Raw genomic sequence first — 16,486 nt, forward strand, 5'->3', positions numbered from 1 at the left:
CACAAGCTTTTATTGGTACAGCGGCGGGTTGCGTGTCAGTCGTATTTAGCACACATACACACATGTGCTATAAACTGGTGCTTAATAAATTCCACCAAAGCGTACACACACACACACACACACACACACACACACACACACACACACACACACACACACACCTTCGCCAAACCTGCCACGTGACGAGACTCGCTCTACGCGAGTGCGAGGAGCCTCTCGCATCGACCGCACGCGAACTAATCGGGGGTCCGCTTCCGCCTTGCGAGCAGCCAATCAGAGGAAGAGGTGTGCTGCGGCTTATAAACCCATCTGCTGTGCACCGACCGTCGAGCTGCTTCTTCTTCTTCGGTTTTTTCTCCCCCCTCTCTCCCTCTCTCTCCCTCCGCTCGCCATCGAATCACTGCACTGACCCGAGCTGAGCTGCATCCCACCCGACGACCGAACCCGTGAAGATGGCGGCCCGGGTAAGAAACACAAATAAATAATTTCAGTGGAAAAAAGAATAATAATAATATCCCCAGTCTGTTATTTTTTCTTTTTTTGCCTCGAGGGCGGCGGAAGAGAACGCGTACGCAGGTTTTTTTTTTTTTTTTTTTAAATGTCGGTCGAACGTTGACTCGCTTTTAAAACCAGCGACAGAACGTCTGTGTGGTTTCCCCCCCCCCCCCCTCTACTCTTTCTTTCCTCACGTACTATGCCGTCCGCGCACACACGTGTCCGGTTCGGTTGTGTGTCACGGCTAGCAATGCGAGCCCAACCAGCCAGCCAACCTTCTCCCTCTCCTCCTCCTCCTCCTCCTGCTACTCCTCTAATCCGGGACTCTTTGCTTTGCCCTTGAGCCGACGCGGCGGTGGGTGACCGAGCACCGAGCAACCTCCACCGAGCTGTACGACGCCGCTGTATGCTATGCCGCAACACTACTGCAGGATGGCGTTTGCAGCGAGCACAGCTGGATGCGGGGTTGTGTGGTTGTGTGCTCATTTTTGTCCCATCGGGTTGTGTAACCCTGGTGGGTCGGCTGGTTGTCTGTCTGTCTGTCTGTCTGTCTGTGTGCACCCATCATTGGTACAGAGGGACACAGGTGTGTGTGTGTCTGTGTGGTTTCACAGCACACGCCTGTAGAGTTCTTCCTCTATCTTGATTCTCTTGGAGCGTTTTTCCGCTAATCATCCTGCATAACGCAGTAAGCTGCATTTTGGACTAAACACGAAGCCGGTGTCACATGCAAAGTGCTCACTAATTTGGCAGGAATAGGGTTGTCGGTTCGACATCTTCCAAAGCATTCCCCATTTGTCAGGATTGCAAATACACTCCACCGTACATCAATTCCAAGGTACAGTTATTAGATATGTTGCTTAGCTTAGCATAAGGAGAGCATCAAAGCTAGCATGACTGAGGAAACGCAACCTACGTATCCTAAAATCCACAATTCAAATCTGCTGTCCTCATGGAAAAAAATGTGCTGTGCTGGAGAGTACCATGTACATCGCACATAGTTTTAACTTGAAGCTGCCGCCGGTTGCCTGGTAACTGTATGGAACCTCCTTTACATGGGGGCTGTTGTGTGTTGTAACGTACACAGACATGACTTAATAGCGTCGCTGCGGTGGAGGAGAGGTTTCTCGTTGAACCTGCTGTTGACCATCGCTGTCTCAGAACTCTGGGGGGAGGGGGGGTTATCATGAGACCAGATCAATGAAAATGCACTTCTGTAATGCCCTTTTATTATTTTACCTCCAGACAATTGATACGTTCTTACTCGGTACGTTCCATGACGCCATCAATACCACAACAGTGGCACAAGAGGTGCAGAAACATCTGTTTCCAAAACATCCAAATCCTTCTGCAGCCCTCTGATAGTCTTTGTTTGTGCGTCTCAACCCATTTTTCAGTGTCATCTCTGCCTCCCCGTTATCCCATTGGTCCCATTTTCAGGCAGCTGTGACAATGACACTGATCAGGTCACCTCTCCCTCCACCCAAAATCATCGCTCTCACGATCCTCACGTCGTCTTTCAGGCCTCTGAAATGTCCCAGAAGTGAAACGTTCCGACTGAGTTTTTACGCCCTTGCGCTCTTTTAAAACCTAAATCGCCGCCTCCAGTTCATATTCACGCCTCAGCGTCCGACGCCGGTCCCTCCTGGACCGGGTGTCTTCCCTGATAATGCAGAGTCATGGCGCCAGGCACCGAAAGCCTTGGCAGCGGCAGCATCACTCGGACTGGGTATCGCCTCTCAGCTCGAGCGAATGCAAATTGAAGGCGTGCACGCGTGCCGGTGTTTACCAGCTCATTTATCATTTGAACTCGTTCGCTCTTGACGTCAACCTGCCAGTCGAGGACGAGAGAAAAAACAAAACAAAACGTTAGGTTGTTAACCGAAAAGCCTTCAGATGTTTGTTGCTAAGATTGTGGCCAGTCGTAACCTGCCTCCAGTGGCTGGAAGAGTTCCTTTTCACTGGGGTGAAAAGCTGTTTAGCTGTTTCACTTTTGAAACAAATGAATTGAAATCCCTAGATCAGGGGTCCCCAAACTACGGCCCGCGGGCCACATCTGGCCCGCTGCGTGTCTCTGTCCGGCCCGCGTGAAGGCAGTCATAATCCCCCCCCCCGCCACGTAACTTTGCCGACACGTTAGCATAGCGCGACAGCGATAGCGCGCTACGTTAGTGCTATTTCCAACCAGCGCCCCCTCTGTCAACGAACCGTGGCCTGCCGACATGATGCAGTTCCGTCATGTGGCCCATTGGTAAAAAAGTTTGGAGACCACTGGCCTAGTACTTCCTTTATATAATTCGTAGGGCTGAACATCTACAAATTCTTTAGAATTATCATAATAGTAATGACTGACTGGCAGGATTTAAAAATATCCAATTATTTTCAAACCTTTGCCATCACGTTTCATAAAGACTGAGTAATACTCAGCTATTACTCAGCCGGAGTGACTCGTCTTTCTCATGCTTCATTTTACCCCCCCCACCTCGAGTGTCTTGTCATCAGTAGTGCTGAAGAATGATTTCTTAGTCCGCCAGTTGTTACAGTGGACAGTTTTCGGGGGGCTTTTACCGAAACGAGGGTGATGAGCAGTACCGCAACCAGCCACATTTCATCCATTATTTTCAGTGTCTTAGGAGTCACTTCAATAAAGAGCTAAATACCGTGGGGCTTCAAAGACACATATTATGTTGTAACACGTTGGTTGTTGTTCAGTTGACGTTAAAGCGCATGCTTTCTACATATCCCATGATGTATGTTGTTCCTCCTATGAGGTGGCTCACCTACACACCACATCCATCTGCTGCTGTCCTTTCACACATTTCAGAACCCATCGTGGCCCACCAGTCAAAGAGTTTGCCCGTCCCTTGTCTATCGGCACCGCATTACAATACTATTCAGCGTGTCCCTGTGTGTGTGTGTGTGGATTGTTAACAATATAACAATGCGGATTTCAAGCTAACCGTGACCACAGTCGTTGTAATGACTTTCATTCTGCTTTGTGTGGACGAGGCTCAGCAGCGCTTCTGTCCTCTCGCTTGTCCTGTGTGAGTCAAACATGTCCACCGGCATGATGTTCGACTCTGCCACCCCCCCCCCTGCTGACACACACACACACACACACACACACACACACACACACACACACACACACACACACACACACACACAGACTTCACCGTCACTTGCCCGGCAGACCGGACTCTGTTGCTGGGCATACTGCAGCCTATCACGGAGCACAACCACACTCACACACACACACACACACACACACACACAAATTGTGTTATCAAAGACATGATAAGTAAGCAAGTGTTAAAATGTGAACTGATTTATAGAGAGAATGTTGGGTATTTGTTTTGTAGGACAGAATTATTAAATTCCATAATTTGAGTCATTTATTTACTACACATGTTAGAAAGTGGGCTAGCGTTTTTATTTTTGTGTAATAAATTTGGGCCACGACTTCCTGAGACTCCACCAGTTGAGAAGCGCTAGCTTAAATGCTACTGTCGTGTTTTGTCGAAACGGGGACTGAACCTCCACGTCGTCCGACCGTCTGCGTTGCTTCTTTCGCCCCGGCGCTCGTTGCTGTTCTGAACACCAACGCAGTCTCCGGCTCTCACTCGCGGTGCAGGTGATCGGCCTTCCCGCAGCCAAAAAGGAATTCATGAATTTTTGATTGATTGCATTGGCGAATGCGTGGCGAGGAAAGCAGGCACATCGCCTTTACCCGAAAAAAGAAACTGCCGTCAGTCTGATGATGCAGAACGCAGGCTGCCTGTAGACACGCACACACACACACACACACACACGCGCGCTAGTCTCTGTATCTCATTAAATGTATTTGTTTGATTCATCTCATTCACCATAACCGCCCCTAAACGTTTTGTATTTGTTTTAATCAATAGCTTCTTCTTTTTTTAATTTTGAACCAAATTTCTTCAGATTTCAAAGTTTTTTTTTTACACATTTAAGACCTGGTGGTGACGGTGAGAAATTCAGTGGTGGTTTAACACTTTTGCAACAATAAGATCTGATTTGAATTTCCGCTGTTTCCACCAGCGACATTAACGGCATTAGATAATCGCTAATGCTGCGAGAGAATATGGTGAATGTGTTTTATGAGAAGGATGCTGTGGTTAGAAGTGGCAGGCAATCGGCCCGCTGGACGAGCTGAGAGGACATTTTAAGGATGGAGTGACAGTGGATGTGAAGTTAGTTGGGTTTTAAGGAGAAGACGCAGAGGAGGAGAGGGGCCAGATGGAGGCGGACGATTGGCTGCGGCCGCACTGAAGCCAAAAGAATAATGAAAAAAAATCCCATGGCATACCACCATGCAATAAAATGACACTTTTAGCCTAATATAGTCAATATAGTCTCTTAATGCATTCATACTCACCCAGTGTGAAGCCTGGGCCTGTTCAGATGCACGCAAAGCCGGCAGCAAAATAGGCTGGCGTTCCTTTTAAAGCACTTTTTAGACCAATCAAGTGAAATTGGATCATTTTTCCGCGGCGCACCTGACATCACCTCATGGTACGCTAATGTGCCGCGGCGGCACAGCGCTTGAAAAGCACCGGCTCATACGTGACCTGATGGTGTTGAAGAGTCCAGGTCGACGCCGAAGAGGAACGTGCGGCTTGGTTCTGCTCTTCTGTCCACCTGCTCAGTTTGTTCCAATTTCAACAACTTGAACAGCAAAGAGGCCGAGTGCTGCGAGTCGACCAGGAGCTGCGCCGCACTCGGCCCGCTTCAGCCCCCCTCCTTCACCGTGCGAGATGAGCGCGTCGCAGGAGAGGACTCGACGGTCCGAGTGGCCTCGGAAAGCACCCCGGGGATTCCACGGTTGCACAGACGGCGCCGCCTCTCGAGGGTTTCGCATCTCGGAGGACGGAGCCTTTGTTTCGTTTGACGTCTCGGGACGCGTAACTCTTGCACTGCAGACGCGTCCCGTCCGACCGCCCGCCGTTAGCGTTTTGCCGACTGCCGAACCCACGTTGGCGCGCAGCTGACCGTTGTTTGAGCGCGACTCTGTTCTCAGGAGAAGGAGGAACTTTCGCTCGCGTTTTCGCGGCGGTTCGGCGCTAACGCGTCGCCCGAACCTCCTTCCATCATCACCAGACATCGAAAGTTGTCGACGTGATTCAGAAATTGCGTCTGAAATTCTGAAACCCTCCCTCTCCGCTTCTTCTGCTGCGACGTTTTTCTCCTTTTGAAGGCCAATCTGCAAAGCTTCACTTAAGATTCGCTGTTTTGCGGAAACGAAAGTGACGTCGAGAGACGAGCTCGCACGAAGAGACGCTCAGCTTGAAGCCCCACAGTATTTAGCTCTTTATTGAAATGACTCTTAAAACACTGAATAATGGATGAAATACAGCTATTTTATGACTTACTTACTATTAATGTAATTTCTTAAAGTTTGGCGGGCCAGATTAAAACGCTTAACGGGCCCCATACGGCCCCCGGGCCGTAGTTTGCCCATACCTGGACGAGTGTCTCAGCAACAACGTACTTGCACTTCCTGTAGTAGTTATTAGGCTACTGCAGCGGTGGACTGATGCTACCTGGACTAGCGACTTGCGCGTAAAGCAAAGCTGACCTTGGCTAGCATAGTACCAGCTAATTCTGCTAAAAACTGAAGGACTGGGTGCAATGTGTTGAAACCGTTCCCACTGATAAGTAGCACAGTGGCTAGCTTGGAAATGAGCTCCTGCGTCCAAAATTCTGAAGCTGCCCCTTTAAGACAGAAGGGCTCACATTGATTGAACAGAAGAGAAGCTGCATCAGCGACCGCGGACGCTGCCTGTTTGTGTTGTGTTGTGTTTGTGTTTGTGTTTGGTTCCCTCGGCCGCCGCCTGCTAATGGCTACCGCGCCGTAAATGCTCCGGCCAGGGTTAGCTCGCACGAAAAGACGCTCATCTTCATTTTTTAAAAAAAAAACAAGGAAGTAAAATGACTTGATGATGCCACACAGTTCCAACTACAACACACTTATCAGATGGAGATGCTTCACACTATTTTTTTTTTTTTAAAGGGTTTATTGATCGCCCGTTCGGATGGTGCGTTGACCTTAAAGCCGCTTGGGCAGCATCGCCCGGTCCGAGGTTGGAGGAGGGGCAGATGGCACCAGACTGGGGAGCTCCTGACCTTTTAAAGTATCAGGTCCAATAGAGCCGAAGCCTCGGACCCAAATACTACAAGTAACCTCCTCTGGTCCAGATCTCTTTAAGAAAGGAGCGGTTGCAGTTGTTCTGACACCACAGGACCATGAGTGTAAACAGGTACGGAACCTGAATCACTGCCAGCAGGCGCAACTCGCCGTTTGAAGAGCAACTTTATTGATCCCATTGTGTCCGAATCGCTGAAAAGCAATTGAATGGCTTTGATGTGTCGGTCGCGCAGGGAAGCGGGGGTGCGTCTCCACCCCCCCCCCCCCCCCCCCCCCCAGTGTGTTTGGAACGAGTGAGTGGGTTGGCTGTGAGAGATGGCAGCTCTGCCCAAAAAGCAGTTTATCCATTGTTATCTTATCTCCCCGTGGTCGCGCTGCCTCTCGCTCACGAGCTCTCCGCCCGCTTGCTGCCTGCCGTCTCCCTGCTCTCGCCTCCGCCGCAGCGCCCACGCCCAATTTCAAAGGTGACGGTGCGCCGTCGACGTCTCTGGCGCACGGTTGTTTATCAGCAAACGGGCCCCTTGTTTCGTTTTTTTTTTTGTTTTTCTTTGTTTTGTTTTTACGAGAGGCGCCGAGCCGGTCGTCTCGCTCCAGGAATCAATTAGCAGCGCGACACTGTCGTGTTTTTGCTACTCTGAAGCTGCATTGCACCTTTTTTTTTTTCCCAGCCCCCTTTTCTTGAAAAATTGTCTTCTTCTACCAAAGACCAAAGAATAAGAATCGAACTGTCTCTCGGTGAAACGGGCAATTAGCCGTCCGGAGCTCAGATGAGCGCACAAAGCAAAGAGTCTTTGCGCTCGTGCTTCTCTCGTCTCCGTCATTCCGCCCCCTCCCGAGTCGCCCGTGCGAAGCAAAACCACCCACTGAGCGAGCAAGGAGAACTTTGAGTGACGATGCGATGCAGTTCATGATTCGGCAAGCGTTTGAATGTGGAGTGAACAAGCTGGACATGTTTAACGTGAACTAAAATTCTACTAGATTTTTTTTTTTTATTATGCTAGATATCGCGCTAATTCCAGAGAGGTCGCCCTCTGTTACCAGAACTCTTGTTACCACGTCGCGTTTCAAAAGGGTCGACGATCGGTGACGGACCTTCGTCCGACACAGAACTCTGCTCCCCTTCAATTCTTTTTTCTTCTTTGTTGTTTTTTTTGCAATGTTCTGTGTATGATGCGGGTCCGTCACTGATCACGGTCCCCTTTGGAAGCACAACGTGGTAACAGAGTTCTGGGAACTGAGGGTGACCCTCTGGATTTAGCGTGGTATTTAGCATAATTTTAGCTAATGCTAGCATTCGGTTAAGGGGTGCGTTTTACACTGACCATGGGTGTTTTTCTGAAGTTGCAGGGCGTTTGCCTGCCGTAGGGGCGGTCACTTGTCACTGTTCATAAGGGTGATGGGGCAGCCGTTCCCATGGATAGAGGCCAAGATTCACACACGCGCTAACATGCGGGTGCGACATGTCCGAAAACAGATAATAGAAAGAGCTTGAAGTCAACAGACAGAGAAGGGCGTGTGATGCAAAGCTCACCCCCAGATGAAATCCCGCCCCTGGAAGCTGACATAGCAGTTTGTCATTACCTCGTGTCTGACAACGATGAATTGCGTGTCGCCCCTGTTAAAGTGTCTCAATTGAGACCTAAATAAATGTTGCATTGCAACGTTCCATTGAGGCCTTCACACGATGTCTGGTGGGTTGTGGGTTGTCAGATCCTCACTTGGCAACAAACGGTCACCCCCCCCCCCCCCCCACCCTTCCGACACATTTATCCTTTAAGTCTTGAACTACCTCAACAGGCTTTCTAAGACGCCGCATTTGTGTGTTCAGCGCACCTGCGTATTGGTCTACATGTGGATTTGTGTCAGGGAATGCCTGGCTGTGTGTGTGTGTGTGTGTGTGTGTGTGAGTGTGTGTGTAGGAAAGAGTAACGGTTAATCCCTGTCGTGGTGCAGGGCCTTCCTCTGCGAGCTCTGGGCTTGTGCTATTTATAGACGCCCACTCTGCTGTTGGGCAGTTGACATAACACACAAGCAAACACACAAGCAAACACACACACACACACACACACACACACACAGAGGCATACACCCTGTTTCTTAGTGCATCTTGGTCAAGCGTGCTTTGTGTGTCCGCTGCAGACAAGCACTCCAGTAGGCGTTGGCACTTTGTCTGGCTGAAATCTCTGCAGTGTGGGATTCAGTGCACCCTCAGCAGCCACTTCATTAGATGAAATGTTCAACTGCTCGTCATCGCAAACGTGATGCCAATCATGCGGGCTGAAGTGCTTATCCAGTAGGATTTTCACACTGGCGCAACCGTCTCTGGGATTTATAGAGAATGGTCCCAGAAAGAGGGACTCAGAATCAGGATACTTGAGAACACGAGTGTGGAGGAAAATGCCTCGTGGATGGTCACGAAAAATATGAGCGCTAGCTTAATTTTACAGTTGATGCTCTTGCTTACATCATTGCATCCTTAAAGAGCTGGTTCAGAATTGTGGTCATGGGAGCTCATTTCCATGTTAGCCAGTATGCTGTGTCAGTGTGGACCATCTCAACTAACTTCGTCCAGTTATTCAAGTTTTAGCAGAATTAGCTGATGCTAGGCTAGCACGAGGTCGACGTTTTCTGCTAGTCTGCCAATAAAAACAATCTCACCCACTCCGCAGTACACCTGAGGCAAACGCATTGTAACACCACAATATATATGTAAATGTCTGTGTTGATAGAATAATGTTAGAAATGAAGCTACACTTGAAACGCATAGCATTTAGAGGGACTAGTACAGGGGTGGGCAAACTTTTTAACTGGTGGGGCCACATTTGGTTGTAGGGGCCGGAGCAGGAGCAGATGTATGGAGTGTTTTGGTGAGCCACCTTATAGGAGAAAAAAATATATCATGGGATATGTAGAAAACATTTGCTTCAATGTCAATTGAAAATGAACAAAAGCAAAACAACAAAATATGTCTTTGAAGCCCCGCAGTATTTAGCTCTTTATTGAAATGACTCTTAAAACACTGAATAATAGATGAAATAAAGCTATTTTATGACTTACTTACTATTAATATAATTTCTTAAAGTTTGGCGGGCCAGATTAAAAAGCTTAATGGGCCCCATATGGCCCCCGGGCCGTAGTTTGCCCATGCCTGGACGAGTGTCTCAGCAACAACGTACTTGCACTTCCTGTAGTAGTTATTAGGCTACTGCAGCGGTGGACTGATGCTACCCGGACTAGCGACTTGCGCGTAAAGCAAAGCTGACCTTGGCTAGCATAGTACCAGCTAATTCTGCTAAAAACTGAAGGACTGGATGAAATGTGTTGAAACCGTTTCCACTGATAAGTAGCACAGTGGCTAGCTTGGAAATGAGCTCCTGCGTCCAAAATTCTGAAGCTGCCCCTTTAAGACAGAAGGGCTCACGTTGATTGAACAGAAGAGAAGCTGCATCAGCGACCGCGGACGCTGCCTGTTTGTGTTGTGTTGTGTTTGTGTTTGGTTCCCTCGGCCGCCGCCTGCTAATGGCTACTGCGCCGTAAATGCTCCGGCCAGGGCCGCCGCTAACGCTATTAGTTCCGTGATTGTGTTGGCTTGTCAGCAGGCGGACTAACACAGTTCTCGGCCGACACAGTGCAGCACCGCTGCAGATTGTGTTAGGAAGATACAATGGGCTCCTGAAACCAGAGTCCAGGGTTCCAGCAGTCGCGTGTGGACGGGAAATCTGAGGAAAAAAAAAACCCAATAATCTCTTGTCGACATCGTTAAACGTCACAGTGTGTCACGGTAAACAAAAGTAAGGCGTATCCATTGAGACTAGCGGACGCGACCAGCTGATGGCGCTGCCGTTCTACAGGGGTTTGCCAAAACACTGGCGCTATTTAAGCGAACTTATCAATGCTTAGTGTATGTCTGCAACTACTGCACCACATCCAGCTGCGACAGAGGCGTCAGTATAAATCTCACGGTACTGCTCGATCAGTAGAGCTTGTGTACTTTCACTGACACAAATGCACATTTTGTTGATTTTGTACGCGCAGGGGTGTCAAACTCAAACACACAGCTGGCCAGAATGGAAAACTTGGATTGGGTCGCAGGCCAACATTGATATCTATTGGAAAAAAAAAATCTTCCTCCAGATATAACATCGAACCTTTATACATGGACCCCAAACAAGCTGTGCTTCAACCTAAATGTGGAATAAGCAAATCTTAATACTATTCCATAAATAACTTGATATTGCATGCAAAACTGAATTTCAAATTCAAAAGCCTCATCAAAATAAAAGAGAAATGTAATAAAAAATTGTGTGCCTCTTCCAGCCCTCTGGTTTATATTTCAACAGTAACCTTTTTCCACTGGCTATTAATAACTTGAAAAATTAAATAACAATTGAACAATGAAGTAATAATAATCATAATAAAATATCCTCAAATGAACGTGCTGTCCTGATTGAGTGGAACATTCTGGGATTTGTAGCATTAGCAGCACATGTGCTGTGTGATAGCGGCGGGCCAGCTCCAGCAGTGATTTTGCATTGCCTCTTGGGCCAAATATAATTTGGTCGGTGGGCCAGAGTTTGACACATATGTGAGTAAAGAATCGGCCCCGCTTCAGTTCGCCACTGGTGTTGTTCCAGGTCGTGAATTTCTCCAGCCTTGTGATTGGCTACATTAAACTTCCTGTTAGGAGCGATATCGCCACCTGCTGGCTGTTGCTTGAAACAGATTTTTGCGGAGATAGACGGATACTGATTTTACCACACCGCTGGTGTGGACAGGGATTTTATTTTTGTAACCAATGAAATTCATTCATTCATTCATACTTCTATAATCGCTTATTCCTATTCGGGGTCACGGGGGTCTGCTGGAGCCTATCCCAGCTGTCATAGGGCAAAGGCAGGGTGACACCCTGGACAAGTCGCCAGTTCATCGCAGGGCCACATAGAGACAGACATGCACACCTACGGACAATTTAGAGTGTTCAATTGACCTCACATGACTTTGGAGTGTGGGAGGAAGCCGGAGAACCCGGAGAGAACCCACGCAGACACGGGGAGAACATGCAAACTCCACACAGAAAGGTCCCAGGTCCAGGCCCCGGAATCGAACCCACGACCTTCTTGCTATGAGGCGGCAGCGCTAACCACTGCGCCACCGTGTCGCCACCAATGAGATTTGTTTTCAAAATTACCCATATTACAGGCTTTTAAATCCCCCCAAAAAAGCACCCAGCTCTCAGCTCATTGCTCCTTCTGCCGCACTGGGAGCCAATTCTAAGCAACAAGCTGCGTCAAATTCAGTAAAGAGCAGCAGCAGGTCGTTCGGGCATCGATTTCCCGGATCGGCCGTCGCGTAGAGCAAAAGGCATTTGCTTAAGTGGTCGGGAAAAAATGAAACAGCAGGAAAATGGTTTAAAGCCTCCCTCAGCTTCAGTCCCAGGCCCCTCAGAGCGGCCCAGCTCAGCGTGCTGCACCGCCCGCCGCTCGGTGAACCCTCCACTCCGAGGCAAGCCAGCGGCTTCTCGCCCATCCATCAGCCGCCCCGCGTGACCGGATACGCCCACCGAGACGCCGCGGGATGAATTATTGAGCAGGGAGCGCAGAGTAACAGGCGTGTTTACGAGGGGGGGGTTTTGGAGGCGCTAGCTCTGGGAGTGACCGCTCCCACATCACATTCTGCAGCTTTCAAAAACCAAAGGCCAGCAATTAAAGAAGAGGTTTGGGCCGCATGATTCTGGGGGAAAAAATGAGAATAACCAATTATTTTATTTTATTTATTTATTTTTTTTAAATTGAAATCACGATTCTCTCACGATTCCCCCCCCCCACCCCAAAACAAATATTTATTTATTACCCTTGCCCATATAAAACAGTCGCGTGAATTTCTTTCCTCGCCGCGCTGCGAACGAATCAAAACGCTCCACGCACGCAACGTTCTTTTGACTTTGGTCGTCTTCGCTGAAGCCGAAAACTACGAAATGGGATCGTTTTTTGAGGCTTGGGCTTTATTTTTGTTCTCACCGTGGACTTCGAAATGAATTTGATTGGCAGGTCAAGTTCTTCCTTTGAAAGCGCGTTGGCGTTGTTCACGTTGCTTTCACCTGTCACCGGATTCGTTGCTCTGCGTCACGCGGCACGTTGTTTGCGTTGCCATTCGCCAAGTGGGAAAGTGGGAGCGCTTGTTTTTCGTGCAGTTGCTGTCCCTGAATGAAAATAAATAAATAAACAAGGTCACAGCGCCATTTCGAAATGAGATTTTTTTTTATTTTTACGATTAATGGTGCAGGCCTCGTAGTTTCAGGTGTGGGGAGCAATCTCACGAAAAATAATGGATCCGCCCGAGGATTCGAAACAATAGATTTTGACGCAGGCGCGAGGGAGCAGAGGTGGCTGAGGAAGCGGGGATTCATATTCAGTGGCGGGCGGGCTTTGTGCTGCTTAATCAATAGGAGAGCCATCGACAAAGTGGGTGGAATCGCAAAAAAAAAAAAACAGTCACAGCTAAAAAACAAACAAACAAACAAAAGAACCTCTCTGGCATCAAACGTGCCTTTTCCAGATTGGGTGTTACAAAAAGTTCAGGGTGTTCGACTTTAGGGTGAAATTCCAGAACGTACCTCCAGTGGGCCGTGACCTCTATAGAAGTGGGATTAACTTGACCTTCTCTGAACTGTTGAATGCACACATCACAATGATGTTCATTGTTTCAGCGCTTATACTTTGTATTAGTCAATAATCCGCCAAAAAAACAAAAGACCTCTTCCAAGGTCACATTAATGACAAGATATTGAAAAAAAAATAACGTGTCGCAGTAAACCCACCACTGTCATTATTGCTGATGCATTTTACCTGAAGGAAAGACCCTTGCATGCTTTACTTTCGTGGTATAATAAAAGACATTTTCCATGAATTTCACCTGTAAGTCAAACACTCTCTCGACGTTTTGTGAGGTTGACTTGTTTATAGCGCATGGTCACGTGACCACTCAGCAGCCACCAATTGATGACGCAAAAGACAGTTGGACGGCCCATTTATGGTGCCACTTGACCAAATTACGCAGCCCGAGTCGATGGGATGGACAGACAGAGGCAGGAGGCCCCCGAGAGAGGCGCCTCTTTTTCCCAATGCGCTGAGCTCACAGTGCAGAGTCAGTACCGCACGAAACAGACAGACGAAGAAATCTAAAAAAAAAAAAAAAAAAAAAAACCCTCCTCAGCCAGCAGTAGCACGAAGGAAACCCAATGGTCCAACAGGTGTTCGATTTAATTAAACTAAATTCAATCGCTTGAGTTAACCACAACCCTCGCAGTAGCTTCTCCAGCCCTGAGAGAAAGAGAGCACAGAGGTGAGGGGGAGGAAGGTGAGGAGGAGGAGGAGGCACTTTGTCTAAATGTGTTGCTCTGTTTGTCTCAGAGTGATTTGAGGAGGCTTGACACCAGTGAGTTGATGATTCCCCGCTCGCTAACACCACCCGGTGGTGACTCAGCAGCAGCAGAAGCAGTCAATCTGTGCCAAATGGAGCTCATTAATTTTTTTTAAGCGTTCTTCTTTCTTTTAATCGTTTATTTTTTTTTCATGGCTGACTTTGGCTCTGGACGGGAGTCACTGCGCCCTCAGTGGTCATTTCACTGCAATACCATTGCAAAGCACTAGGTGGAGAAAGATGTCCATTTTCCGTGGTACGAGCAGAGCTATTGTGTGTATGTGCTTTTTCTTTCTTTCCTTTCCCCCTGTGTTATCCCACCGTCAGTTGTACATTTATATTTCCAGATCTTTGACTTTCAAAATAAGCATTACAATACTTGAAGTAGTGAAGTGATCAGGATCAGCCTGGACAGTCAAAACCCGGTCCAACTTGACCTGCTGCTCCTGTGATACTGTCTCACTGCCTGTGATTTGCTGTCTGTCCTGAGCATGCTGGCTAATGTTACCCGACCCGGTCGCACTAAACCAGACTAACTACACATGAGCAAGACCAAAGTGGCAACGCCTGCCAAGGGGGGGGGGGGTTAACATTGTCAATCAGATTCTCGACCATCAAACATTTTAACCCACCGCAGAATCTTGTTTTCTGTTTTCATTTGCATTCAAAAGCAAACTCCTTCCCACCAAAGACCCTGCTTGTCCATCACCGACAAACACCCATCAACCCCGCAAGGGAACGCAGCTGATTCCGCTGCGTAGCCCCTCCCCCCCGCCCCCGGGACCACCTGGTCTCCGGCGTGGAGGAGAGGCGCAGCTCGATCGCCTTGCGAACGCAGCATCGCCGGTTCGGGCACGACGGCCTGCCGCCCTCTGCCAGGTCAGATTTGGGCCGCAGAGTCAAACCGAAAGACGCGTCGCCGCAAAAAAAAAAAAGAGACACAGCAACAGTTGACGCAGCAGCGTCTTCAACCAAAAGATGGTTTGGCGAGCCTCAAATCTGGCCTGTGCGCATGCAACACCACCCGAGGTCCCCTCACTGTGTGCTTGTGTGTGTGTGTGTGTGTGTGTGTGTGTGTGTGTGTGTGTGTGTGAGTGAGTGTGTGAGTCGGGCTGGGTACCGTTTGAAATTGCTCGATGCAATGCGAATTTTGATAATGGTTCCAGAACGATACCAGATGTTTTAAAACCAATTTGGAAAGAGAGAGAGAGAAAAAAAAAAGAAAAAATCCAAAGATGTTCACAGTGTCTGTACTTTACTTATTTCAAAAAAGGTAACTAAATCAGGTAACTAAGCTTTAGCAAAAAAAAAAAAAAAAAAAATACATTTGCTTTGCACCGGAAAACTTTATTCTACGTTTTACTTTGTGAATCAAATCAGGAAAGCACTTTGTTGTTCTCCCGTCTTTTGTTCTTGGCACAAACGCTCTTGTTTCGATCCACCGTAATGAAGTGGAACCACTTTCGACTTCTTTGGCACGGCCGTTAAGTTTTCACTCCGAGCATAAACCAAAGTTTGCGAGCGAAATGATCCATTGCCATTGGCCAGCGCAGTGTTTTTTTCCCGACCAGAGTGCCGCGGGACACCGGTGTACTGTGAGATAATGTCAGGTGTGCCGTGAAATAATGATCCAATTTCGCTTAATTCGCTCTCAAAACAAAATACTGACATTCCGTTGTGGAGTGACTGTGCGTTATGAGGAATGTGAGCCGCTTTCCCTCCCTCACTTCCTCGCAGGATATCTGTCAATGAATCTAAACAGGATGAGCTTTCAAACTTGAGTGAATATAAATAAATTCAGACTGCATTGTCATTATTAATATTTTACTCTGGTGGTGAGCCATGGATTTTTTTTTTTTCAATGTCAAAAAAGTTGAAAACTCTGGGCTAGCAGACGCCAAGGTCGACTCTGTTGGATATCGAAATTTGCCGTCGAAAGATAAATCATCTTTCGACGTTGGACTGAATCTGAGAGTGTGTCTTGCATGGGTGAATGCCAACCCCCACCCCACCCCACCCCACCCAAACCCCTGAATGCGACTCTCGTCAGCTGCCACATCTCCCCTCCGCTCACCTCAGCGTCTCGCTGCTCTGCGGCCCCCTGCATCTCAAATACTGTCTTCTGTCCTTCCTCTCTGCTTGCCTCCGCCCGGCGCCCGCAAAGGTGGTAATATTTTTCAAGGTATGTATAGTTACACATCTCTGCCCCCCCCGCCCCCCCCACCCCCACTCCCGGTCCCCCTTCATCCACCACAACATCAAAAATGCATCACTTTTTCTCTCTCTCTCTCTCTCTCTCCCTCTCTCTCTCTCTCTCTCTCTCTCTCTCTCTCTCTCTCTCTCTCTCTCTCTCTCTCCCACATTTTGTTTCACCGCGCGTTATCCGATCTCGGAGAAAGCGAC

At 48.3% G+C, this 16,486-nt stretch overlaps 1 protein-coding gene across 4 annotated transcripts in view; it reads left to right on the plus strand.

Annotated features, from left to right (window-relative positions):
- The first annotated feature begins 242 nt into the window (after nt 1–242).
- The window catches only part of LOC142892306 (vesicle-fusing ATPase), a 47,251-nt gene continuing 31,007 nt past the window's right edge, over nt 243–16,486 (plus strand). For 2 of the 4 annotated variants that reach the window (XM_076032348.1, XM_076032347.1), the window contains exons 1-2: nt 244–464; nt 16,248–16,265. In XM_076032348.1, the coding sequence (XP_075888463.1) occupies nt 453–464; nt 16,248–16,265 (30 nt within the window). In that variant the 5' untranslated portion in view covers nt 244–452. Of the gene's footprint in view, nt 465–16,247; nt 16,266–16,486 lie in introns of all 4 variants that reach the window. The other 2 variants (XM_076032346.1, XM_076032349.1) reach the window with 2 other exon arrangements.

Source organism: Nelusetta ayraudi, unplaced genomic scaffold (assembly GCF_046127955.1).
Source record: "Nelusetta ayraudi isolate G7.1 ecotype Tasmania unplaced genomic scaffold, CSIRO-AGI_Nayr_v1 ptg000034l, whole genome shotgun sequence".
Lineage (NCBI taxonomy): Eukaryota > Metazoa > Chordata > Actinopteri > Tetraodontiformes > Monacanthidae > Nelusetta > Nelusetta ayraudi.